The sequence below is a fragment of the Anarrhichthys ocellatus genome, unplaced genomic scaffold (assembly GCF_004355925.1).
Source record: "Anarrhichthys ocellatus isolate YVR2014 unplaced genomic scaffold, GSC_Weel_1.0 scaffold71, whole genome shotgun sequence".
Lineage (NCBI taxonomy): Eukaryota > Metazoa > Chordata > Actinopteri > Perciformes > Anarhichadidae > Anarrhichthys > Anarrhichthys ocellatus.
In genome coordinates, this window is record NW_022280101.1 from 250,979 (window position 1) to 263,306 (window position 12,328).

At 42.7% G+C, this 12,328-nt stretch overlaps 1 protein-coding gene across 4 annotated transcripts in view; it reads right to left on the minus strand.

Annotated features, from left to right (window-relative positions):
- The window catches only part of dgkg (diacylglycerol kinase, gamma), an 83,728-nt gene that overhangs the window by 60,664 nt on the left and 10,736 nt on the right, over nucleotides 1-12,328 (minus strand). For 2 of the 4 annotated variants that reach the window (XM_031873436.1, XM_031873439.1), the window contains exons 2-5: nucleotides 8,898-9,367; nucleotides 6,024-6,100; nucleotides 1,329-1,349; nucleotides 523-673 (exon numbers count right to left, since the gene is read on the minus strand). In XM_031873436.1, coding sequence (XP_031729296.1) covers nucleotides 523-673; nucleotides 1,329-1,349; nucleotides 6,024-6,100; nucleotides 8,898-8,964 — 316 coding nt within the window. In that variant the 5' untranslated portion in view covers nucleotides 8,965-9,367. The remainder of the gene's footprint in view (nucleotides 1-522; nucleotides 674-1,328; nucleotides 1,350-6,023; nucleotides 6,101-8,897; nucleotides 9,368-12,328) is intronic. The other 2 variants (XM_031873440.1, XM_031873437.1) reach the window with 1 other exon arrangement.

Genomic DNA, 12,328 nt, shown 5'->3' on the forward strand with positions numbered 1-12,328 from the left:
TCTGACACAGATGGGTTTACATTAGAGTTAGGTGAAAGCCTGGTGCATCTCATACAGATGCTCAATGGTGCGTCGGTATCAGACGTCAAATAAGTAAGGAGCGAGAGCGGGTGAAGAGTACGAAGAAACTGCAGGTGCTATTAAATCACAGACTCTGCAGCTCTCTCTAGCTGACTTGCTAATTCACTTTGTGTGTTTTGATCAAAAAACAACAAAAACAACAAACTAAAGGTGATGTTCAGCCAAAGAGGTGTAAGGGGGTCCCACTGCTCGGTCTGTAAGGGTCCAAGTCTGTTTCAGTGCTGAAAGCGTTCAACATGACATGGATATCCTGGGTGAGGCATGCTTTTAAGATTTCCTCCATTGAGCTGCTGTCTTTGTGGAAGATTTGGATTATTTGAAATCATTTTCAGGAAAGAGCAGCCTGACGTTTTCAGTTCAGAACAGACCGTCCAATGAGTCTGTGAACGATGTGATCAGCAGTGTTTAAAGATTGCAACTATACAAAAACAAAAGCCTTACCCAGTAAGCTTGTTCCTGCACGGGACGGATCGGGAGAGCCTCCTCCCGTCTTGCTCTTGAAGGAGGTGAAGAGGTGCTGACACAGCTCCTCTGGGATGTCATTCTCCAGGTAAGTGGCCATGAAGAGCTGGAAGCCCTCATAATCAATGGGCTGCATGGGGGGGAATGGAAAGAACAAATAGGTTAAACACAATTACTGAGGTACGCTTATGAGTGAAGTTTACACCATCCACAGACTCAATTGTTACAACGACGACAAATGTGATGGACTTCGATTCAAGTTGCCCTGAAATGAAGGTCTGCAGCCTTGATTGACAGCCAACTCGAAAAGACATACTGACGTGTCAAACAAGAACAACGGCTTGTTAAGGCCTCGACGTTGACCTTAAAACTGAAAAGGCCAGACCAGTCGACTGACCACCACAGAAAACATCACTGTAAGGGTTAACAAGGGACGACTGGAGGTGCTGGAAGATGCATCCAGATAAAACCTCTGGCGGTCTGATGGCTTAAAAAAGAAAACAGTGAAGAGAAACCACAATAGACAGCAAAACAAGTCATATCAACATTCCTGAGCTCCTTCCATTACCTCCTACAACCCCCCCTCCCCATCCCACAGCCATGTGGTGGGTGCATAGTAGTACTCCACCCAACTCAACTACCTCTGGCCTGTTCTGCTCCGGCAGGGTAACAGACCATCTGTAGCGGGTAAGGCGGGGTTATGTCGTGTTAGTGGACAGAACGTGCATGCAGTCTGCCGACACAGACACCACACAGCATGCAGAGCCCGCGCGGCTGAGGCTTACTTGGTTGAGAACGTCTTGCTTCTGTTTTTACGGTTGTGACGAGGGAGGAGGAGAGGGAGGAAAGGAAATGAGGAAAGAGTGAGGGTAGAAGAAGAGAAGGAGTTAGCTACAGCGCGTCTCTGGTGGTGGTTAGGTTTGCAGACCACACTGACTGCTCCTCACTCCTGCAGGAACTGTTTGGGTCTCACTGTGCTGCAGTCACTCAGACAAAGCCTGCAGATATCCGGTTCTACAAATCAACCGCTTAAAAAGTCTTCCAAGGCGATCTTGACAACATGATGAAGTCAAATTAAAGGTGATTAATGAAACAAGCATAAGTGCAATCATGGGATTACTATGAGACGCTGGGCACAGACATGCAAGAGGCCCATCCTACATAGGAGCAAGACACAGACTTCATGGTCGTTTAGCCTCTTTCTGTTGTTGTTTTGCGTCTGTTTGCAGTTTTGTATCTTTTTGAAGTTGTTCTGTGTTTCATTTTGGTCATTTTGTGTCGTTTATCCTCTTTTTATAGCCGTCGTGAGTCTCTTTGCAGCTGTTTTGTATCTCGTTGTAGCTGTTTTGTGTCTCTTTGTAGTCTTTTTGTGTTACTTTGTGGTCATTTTGAGTCTCTCCCTCATTGGCACATGCCTCTTTGAATACAATTTTGTAGGTAAAGGCCAGGGGGGGCCTGTGCCCAAAAAATGTAATTCAAATCATCAATCACCCAGTATCCGCCTGCTTTGTCAAATGTAACTAATGACATTAATGTTGGCTGGATTTAATTTAGCTGAAGCAGATCCAGGGTCCAGATCCAGATCCTGGTATTGTGCGTGTCGGCTCACTGACGTCACTTATTCATTGTTCAAGCTCAAAAGCAGCACGTCGGACAGAAGATCGGAATCAGCGGGCGTTCTGTTGCACTTTCGCTAGACAATAAAAAAAAAAGTGAAGTAAATGCAGCCTGGCGCTGGCTTATCACGGTGGACGGAGAAACACACAGAAAAGTACAGTAACAATATTGTTTCATCCTTTCTATTCATTATATTAAAATGAATCGCTTCTTGTGCGCCAGAATACTGTCAAGATCACTGATTTACATTTTAGTTCTTATTTGTTTAATTAACCTTGATTTAGTCTAACCTGTACATCTTGTGGGAGTCAGCTGCAACAGCATTTAAAAAAACGGTAATATTTTGTTATGAAAAAAAGTAATCACATCGTGAAAGATTCTGCTGCTGTATTTTCACTGCCATCAGCATCTAGGACCTGGACCGGCTCAGCACTGGGAGTCTCAGCCCGTCTCATCTCCTCAACACTAAATGCAAATAAACTAAGCAAACACAATAAGACCGCATCTGTGAGCAAAGTAAACCACTCTTCCTCCTCAGGGATCATTTGGTTCACACCAAAATAGGACAAAGTAAAGCTGATCCCTTCTGCACATCAAGACCTGGTGGAAATATGCTTCCAACATGCTTCTGTAACTGAGGCCCATCGCAGAGGAGCACACCGTGATGAGGATCCTCCCTCAGTGTTGACCTAACCCCCCCCCCCGAGAGCTCCCAAAGCCGGCCAGGCATCGTTCATATCGCTCTCGTCTCCTTATTTGGCCAAACAAACCACGAGGCTTTCATTTTCTGTGCATCGAGCAGCACGGCAGTATCAGAGAAATATGCTTTTTTGCATACTACACTACACATTATGTACTATATACGACATCATGAAATGATGCATTTGTGGAATTCTCGTCCCTCTGGAAAACCACAGAGTCCAACCCACGAGCATTTTCCCCGTCAATCTGTAAATATCTCCCAAGGGCATCTATGACACATTGACATGGTTCAGGGCTGTCAGAAGGGCGGTAAAAAGGTAGGACCATGGGGGGGTCTACAGTCCTGTCTAGATCCCAGATCACTGATTGTCACATATCCCTGCTTGTTTTTAAGTTTCTTTGTTTGATATTATTTATTTATTATGTGTTTGAATGGCGTGTTTCTCCCCTCATGATAAACGTTTCCGGCTCTTATATCACACAGTAAAGCCCAAAGCCACCATTTAAACTGCTTTTAAACTGCCTTATATTGACAGGTTTTTATGTGACACTAAATTAAGACGTTTTTTTATGTGACATCATAAATTATGCAGCAAAAAGAAAGTGCAGCTAAATGGGCAGAGATAATTCATCACGTCTGAAGGAGTCTTTAACTGCTGTAGAGGGAAACCCTGTGGGTGTAATGCACAGCCGCTGTCCCTCATCAGTCATTGTGCTGCTGCTGTTTGTTTGCTGGTCTGTTCAACAAAGAAAAAGCCCAACACTACCGACAGCTAAAAGTGTCAATCATTGTTTTTTTGTTTCTTTTTTAAATCCTTCAGAAAAGGCAGAGCCACACATTGGCAAAAAAAAAAAAAGAAGCTAAATGAAGCATGAAATAGAGTTCATCATCTTCTTCTATCTCGAGTAGATTCCACTACAGCTGGCACAAGGGACTGATGAGTCACTGGAGCTACACACACACACACACACACACACACACACACACACACACACTGATGGATGGCACAGTGCCACAGTGGTCATCATGGCGCCAGGTGATAGTCTCAGTAAGACCACATGAACATTAAGTCTGGTTCATGTGGCGCCCGAAGTCCCGGCGGGCAGTTAGTCATGTCATCACAAACAGTTGGTGATGAAGAATGAAGAGGAAGAGAAGGGGAAATATAATACATAGATGAAAAGGAGACCGAGATGCCAGGAGAAGGAAGAAATGAATCATGGGATATGATAAGGGTCATTATTATAAAATTCATATGCATGTATAGGCACGGTGCCAATACTGTGGGGGAGGAGTCGGATGTGAAAGCAGAGATGTCTGAACACAGTCATCAATCTGACACATGAAATTAGCCTAAATGTGAATACATCCTCAGAACACTGTTCTTGTCCGACGTTCATGTCGTTACTTGCTAGAGAGTTATTGGAAATCAACAAACTTGCAACACATCTTGCTTTGTAATCAGATGAAACACGTTATTTCAGAAAAATGACGTGTTAAAAGAGAAATGGCAGCCTGCAGGCTGAAACTACGGCATGTCAACGGTGGGTTTGATGGAGATTCTGTGGGTACATACAGTTAGAATGATTGTAGACAGAACGTGAGAATGTTATAATCTAATTAATTAATTAATTAATTAACAAAGAAACACGATAAACCGATAAACGGAAGTGACCATATTTGGAATGCAGAGGAGTGACGGCAGCGACCTGTCAATCACAGTAAGCCCGCCCTAAAGCATCCCCTGCTTTATGGTCTGTTTGACTCTAAATGGACCATCATGTACTAAATGAACATCATGCTGTGTTGAAGAAGACTTGAAACTAGAGATTGAGACCATAAACTCATGTTTACAATGTTTACTGAGGTAATAAATCAAGAGAGAAGTAGAGTCATTTTCTCATAGACTTCTATACAACCAGAGGAGTCGCCCCCTGCTGGTCAGTAGAGAGAATGCAGGTTTTAGGAAACTTCCGCATTGGCTTCACTCGGCAGAACCGGAGGTTGCCGCCTGGTAATAACAAGTACAACAAGCGGTAAGTCCACTAAGGGCTATTAGTTACCCTGTCACACTTGTTACGTATCGTTGTACACATTTTTGTATTTCAGAAAGTAGTGCAAGGACGGCTACATGCATATAATTGTTTTTTACGTATCAAAACAAATGTGTTTAATCAAAGTCCAAGTAAGTCGACGTAAGGAGGAGGAGGAAACATGATACTTTACTAAACCTAACCAAGTAGTTTTGTTGCCTAAATGCTGAAAGTAATTGAGAATACAGTAACAGCAAAAGCACAACAAGCCGTTAAAACATTATAACGTTGATATACATGTTTGAAGAAATGTTGAAACCTGTTTTTGGTTCAGAATCGTCAAATTCAACGTATCCGTAGTTTGCAGAAATGTACTTAAAACCAACAAGAGAAAATATACAATATATGTAACTGAATGTAACGCTCAAAGTCTCAAAATTACTGCCAATCAAAATCCAAATCAATGGTAAAAATGGTCTTTGAATGTAAATAGTATTTTCATCAAGTATCAAAACTTCCCCACAGGCCGCTGCCAAAGTGCCAAACTGCTCCTGGCTAGCTGGCTGACAAAAATACCTTTACACGCTGAGACGACAAAGACAAAAAAAACTAAAGTGAGTCAGCATATTGATTAATCTGCTCTCAACACATCCCTTGAATATTTCACACAGGATCAGATCGTGCACTGAAGAAAAAATAGCACAGAAAATGGGTCAACTGGCAGTTAATCATATCGTCTGCAAGCGCTCGGCAGAAACATCCCGAATGAGAGGAGGGTAATGTGTTGGAGACGGGGAACAAGGAGAGAGTGCAGAGTGAAAAAAATGTCCAGATGACGGCATGAAAAAAAATTAAAAAAAGTCACTACAGTCTAACAGCACAGCTGGGAGCTGATCTGCTGACGTCAGGCGTCAAAGTTGATGCTGAGGTTGTGTCTCCAGCACAGCGTTCCTCCAGGGGGGGGAAGATGACTAATCGATTGATATCACACTGAATCAGAGGAACCTAACCAACCATCCGATAACGTCACACCGTGTGTGTTTGTGTGTGCAGAGAGACAAACTATCAAAGCGACAGAAAAGACAAAAGCATGTGAAGGATAATGGAGAAGAGTGGTGCAGACACACCTGCTCTGGATTGTATTTGGAAAGGACTCCTTCACCGTGAAACTCCTCCAGCACATCCTTCAGCTTCTTTGTGGAGTCTGAGTGAGGAGAGAAAAAAAATGTGTCATCACATTTACTGAAATGCATTTTGCTTTGATCCACTCCTGACGAACCTCACAGCAGAGCATTTTGAAGCACAGAGTACACGCCGTCTTTATAATCATAGTGGAAATGTTCCTCTGGATAAAAAAAAAAAACATGCTGCATCTCATTAGCGGATGTCCTGATAAATACTCATCTGTACCAGAAAGTGCTGCATCACTGGAGATGAGCCTGTGAGTCACCCTGTTAGTGAAAAGTAAAAAGGGGACATGGTGTCTTTCTCACTTGCTAACATGCTAATCCCATATCCATGTATATGCACACGCATACACACACACACAGAACACAAACTGCACCGCCGTCCTCCTACGATCATCTGTCAAACAACTACAGGAGACAAAATGTGCACGTGTGCACGGAGAAGATCTCAACGCACACTTAAGCAGGCGAACGCTTAAGACCTGATTTCACCAATCACGTTAGCTCTCATAATCAACTAGGGGACGAGACTGCACTTCATTATTTGTAGTGCTTGGCAGCTTTGCGAGCCTGTAATGCTTTCCTATTTATGTCCTGCATCAGATGTCCACAGTGACGGACTGAGAGAGAGAGAGAGACAGAGAGAGAGACACAGGGAAGAGTCCAATCTCAGGTAAGATGAGGGACATGTGATTGAGGACATCCGCTGAGACCGTCTAGTCTGCTGAATTAGTTAGAGATTCACAAGCCGGAAGAGCGTGAAGAGCGTGAATCACCGTCAGATCGAGTCACCAGCACTACTATTTCATTTTACAAAACAAATAGTAGTTATTTACAGGAAAGCTGAAATGATTATAATGATAATGACACAATGATGATAATCAATAAACAATCAATCGACTAATCAATTCATCAACAAATATGAAGTTTACTCTCATCTATCACAAAGAAAACCATCACATCCTGACATTTGAGGAGAAAAAAAGATCTTGAAACGATAAATGAATTACAGAAATGGTTGTGATCGATTGATGAACTAATTGTTTCAGTTCTATTTGATTCTATGGCTTATTAATGACACCAGGCCTTTAGCTCGTTCCTATTGCTCCCTCGCATATTTCTATCTCCAGAGACCAACACAGCCAGTGTCCTTCATTAAGTCCTTGATTGATTGGCTGGTGATACACGAGCCTTCCCGTCTTTCCACTCCTCACCATCAATAAAAACGAGACCTTCCCGGCCTGCAGGGGCCTTCCCAGTGTGCACGTTTATCATGTTGCCATTATAGTCTCCACTGCAACCTGGCTCATAAACCAAAAACCCTGCTCCACCACGGTGACAGCAACATGAATGAGGAGAGGATCTGGGACCAGAATATTTCCGTGTCCTCTCCTCTGTAGGGTCTCCTGGAGAAGCCTCACTGGAAGCTACCAAATCGCTCCACGATATTCGTCGCTGTGAGCGCGGCAACGCTCGCAACGTAGCGAGCAGCAAAAAGCTCTGTAACGAAAAACTAAGCTAAGTATTGTTTCCAGTTAGTCTTGTGTGTCTGTTTTGTCAGCATGATCACAGAAAAACTACTGAACCGGGTTTTCATAAAACTTGCTGACAGGGTGAAGCATGGGCCAAAAAAGACCCCATTAAACGTCAGAGCGGATTGGCCTTGGCTGAGGTCTGAGCTCCCTGAGGGCCCTTTTAGTTTGTAATCTTGGAGGCAAGGGACGAACAAAAGAGCGATTCCAGAAACTACAACAAAGATCTTCTCTTCCACAGACATTCATTCACTGCAGGTAAACTCTTAACTTCCTGTCCCACCGCTACGACATTTTCTCTTTTACCAAATTTCGAGTTTGGCTCATTGTTGCTGTTGGAGGGAATAAATCGCTCTAGCCTTCTTTCCTAAATAATATGAATTCATGCACGAGGTAACAACATCATTTGCATAATGCAACATCCTGCAGGCTTAAAATGACCCCACATACAGTATAGATCCATACACACTCATACATAAAGATGTAAGAAGACAAAGTCAGGATTAATCATTTTGGTAACCACTTACTCTATTTATGTTACAATCTTGTGTGACCTGTTGTGGTTTTACCTCATCCGGGTCTATAAACAATGATTTCACGTGATCGTGTAATGCCTCAAATGAATAGCTCACGTGAGAGAGTAATACTCTACTCTTCAGGACAGACACTCCTTTGACTAACAAATGTGGTTGTGAGAGGGCAGAGGCTCATCCGGCAGGCTAATTAATGCCATTCTAAAAAAATAAAACATGAAAGAACGATATGATGCCAAATATCCCGCCTGAAATCCTGCTGCTGTAGTTGTTTTACAATGCTGTCATATATGCATATAGAACATGGGAAATGATACGCTTATAATGTAGAAGACTGAAGACACATCTGGAACAAGACATTTCAAAAATGAGGAAGTAAAACAAAAAGTGTCTGTCAAAGAAAAATGGCAAAGCTAAATATTCACAATTTGAATTATCAATGCATGTGTTCAGTAGTACTTCATAAGTGCTATTAGTGCCATTTGTGGCTTCTGGGACCTCAAACCTCAAGTCTTTTGAATGTGAGTTGCATAAAGACTTTGGCAGGCTATAGCATGAATACCACATTATTTGGTTTTGCAAACACAGCTTTGCAGCAGCATCAGCTGCACACCCACACACATACTGTGTATGCATGCACACACACACACACACACACACACACACACAAACTCACAAAAGCTCATCATCCACACCGCAGTCCAACCAAACATGGAACCCTCCCCAGATCCAGACACGTGGGTACTCACACTCGCTGTATTGCTGCAGCTGGGTGAACTCAGCTGGGCTCAGACAAACCCAGCTCCCGTCTCCCATGCTGCCTGGAGCCGGGGGGGGGGGGGGCTCTGTCTCTGTGAGTGCGTCGGTCTTATGAGTGCCGCTCGGGGGGATTGATGGTTATCCTCGGGTCAGGTTGCGTAACAAGGCTGAGGCGAAGAGGTTTTGGGGTGTCATCTCTGCCTCTGTAGCACGCAGGAGATGGAGAGTTGAACCGACTGAGGCCGCTTGAGAAGAGGAGGAGGCAGAACAAATGATGATGTTCAATCGAGCAGGATTTTTCAAGTGCTTAGGTCGAGGTGCTCCAAGTTTTGAATTTGTCACTGTGATCGGCAAATACACAAAAAACAAAAAAAAAAAGGATGTGTTGCGATTGTCTGTCACAGTCAAGAACTACTCCTCGTCTCTCAGCAGGTCTGCATCAAAACACGCCTTCTCTGACCTGCAGACAGAGAGAGAGAGAGACGCCGAACAGGGGACAGAAAACAGACGTAAATGAAGGTGATCATTATTATTTTCTGGACTGAATATAAAATATGAAATGTATTAAAAGCAACAGTTATAGCGTAAAAAAAAAAATCTAACATCTCCAAGTAATTTTAAAGACAGAGACAGAGGAAGGAGAGGGTGGACGTGATAGAAGATGGAGGATGGAAAGAGGCAGCGAGGATGACGGCAAAATATGAACAAAAAGAGATTTAGAGATGAAGCACGGGAGCTCCGAGGAGCAGCTTGGACTCTCCTGGACAGAATTTATAGTTTTCAATCCAGAGCACTAGATTTGTATCGTAACATCAAAACACATTTAATTTCGGCTGCTGATAGACTTGAAAACTGAAACAACACACATCGAAGTGGAAAACACAGGAATTTATTATCAGCACAGAGGGCATCCTTCCTCTCTCTTGCCTTCTTCTATTCCAGAAAATGGAAATGGAAACGTAGATTTTGTTTACAATCATTTGTCCAATGAGCCTGTTAAATCTTTTTTTTTATTGCAACACGTGCACACAACACAGCACAGCACACAGTGAGATCTGGCCTCTGCATTTAACTCGTCTTAGTATTAGGAGCAGTGGGCAGCCACCTGGGGAGCAGTTTGGGGGTTCGGTGCCTTGCTCAAGAGCACCACGGTAGTGACCAGGAGGCAAACGGACACCTCTCCAGCTACTAGTCCACGCTCCGTGCTTGGGCCATGCAGCGACCCCGATTTGAGCTACTTTCAGTCCGTTGCTGCTTTGGCTTTCATGCTGGTTCACTGGGACATTTGAATGAAACAGAGCCATCATCTATGTCAGAAGTTGCACCTGCGATGTGCTCTTCTTATAAAGAGACTTAATTTTGCCATTCTTATAGAGCGGCGGCACTATTGGCTTAAAGTCAGAGAGAACAGATAAAAGCAGGGGTGACGAACTCAAATTCACCAAGGGAATAAAAAAATGGCTCTTTTTCAGAAAATGGGTCTCCACTGAAAGAAAAAACGTTTTAATTTACTCTGCAGAGTTCAGACTACCATGAAGCACTTTGTGCTTTACAGATGAGTCAGTAGGAGTAAACATTCATTTGGAGACATTTAATTATTGAGAATGCACTTTTGGAAGTTCTCACGTTTGGTTCTTTCTGCAGTAAATAGGAAATAAAATGCTTCTTTTAGCTGATATCGACTGCTCAGGAGAAATTAAAACGCTGATGATGAAGTTTACTTACAATATTCAAAATTAAAACAAACAAAGAACAAACCTCACCTAACCATGATATATGTTTGCATTGAAGAGACACAGAAAGGATGATACGGTAGACATGCACAGCGCAACAGCACAACAGGGATGAAGCGGCGTCACAAAACACATCTCGATGGAATAAAAACATCTTCAAACAAGGTTTTTTTTGTTATTTTACTACGTTTCTTATCGTAAAGAAATCAACAGCAAACAGCAGTGTTTTGAAGCTCTCTGTCGATACTTCCTGACTTCCCGACTCGTCTGTGGTTTCAGTTGAACATGCGGTTGCGATAGCAACCTGCTGGCACGGTTCCAGAACAGTTTAACTGACAGTCGGGCTTTTCCATCCGAATGTGGTGCAGATGTGATGCGTTCGTCTGCCGGCATTTCTATTTTTTTCCGTCTTTTCAGCGGTTGTTTATATGGTCACAAGCTTCATTTGCATCATGATATAAACATATATTTTAGATATTTTAAGCATTTTCACAACTTATAACAACAAGATGTAAAGATTTGAATCATCTGGTTCATTGATGATTTGATATATTATATTGTGGGTACATTTTAATCCCCAACATAAAATGGTAAATGCTGCTTCAACGCCTCATGGAGTAAAATTCTTGATTTATTTAGTGGCCTAAAAGTAGTCAAATTTAAATATTTAGCATTTGAAAAAAAAAGTTACATGGTTACAAGGTTTTTATTCGTCATTGTACGACAGTGTTGCATAACGAAATTTAGTTTGTAGTCCCAATTTGCTACATTGAGAAGAAAACAAACAACAACAACAAAAACTATATTATAAATGGAGGGGAGATGAATTAAGGAGTCTCACAGCCCGATGAAAGAAGCTGTTTTGATTTGGATCTTAATTTTTTGTCCTTATCAATTATTCTTAGGTAAGGTCACAAGGTCACACACACACACACACACACACACACACACACACACACACACACACACACACACGATTCGAATGACAATAATTTCAGCTGTAACAACATCAAAAGTAAACAAATAAATAAGCAAACAAATTATAAAACTAACCCTTCATAATTTAAGCGCAAAATGCTAGTTTTAAGTTGTACAGTAGTATGTTACCTCCCCCAAATTTTCACAACATATACAGAGCATGTGACTTCTGGTAGCATGTGCTAATGCACTGCACATGTTTAGTGACGCTACCGAGGGGAACAAAAGGGGGAGATCTCTATGTATATACTGAGAGTACGTGACAGGGAAACAGAGAGAGGAGCACATGCCAATCAAGCGCGTGGGGCCTCCCCTCTGTGCAGAGAGGGATTCTGTTTTGCTCACCACGTTGCCCGGCAACTATGACGTCACTGGAGTGCACGACAAAGAGATGCAGCGAGACGGAGACGGAGAGAGGGAGAGATCGCTAGGGTTACTGTGAACAGATGTGACTACATGTCCTGTTTTTACCACAAACCATATTGTTATTGAAACACAGAATGGCAGCTGAGTCTCTTAAATCTTCTCTATACGATGTTCAAGCATCAATATAGCAGCAAACAACTATTTGTAATGCAAAGTGGAGTAATGTCTACCTGAGCACAGAATGAAGTCGCTCTCCATGCTTCTCTGTGCTTTGCTTACAAACTTCTGAGTTTGCCATTTAGTGCATATTATGTTAGCACTGTTAGCTTCTAGCTGCCAGCTCA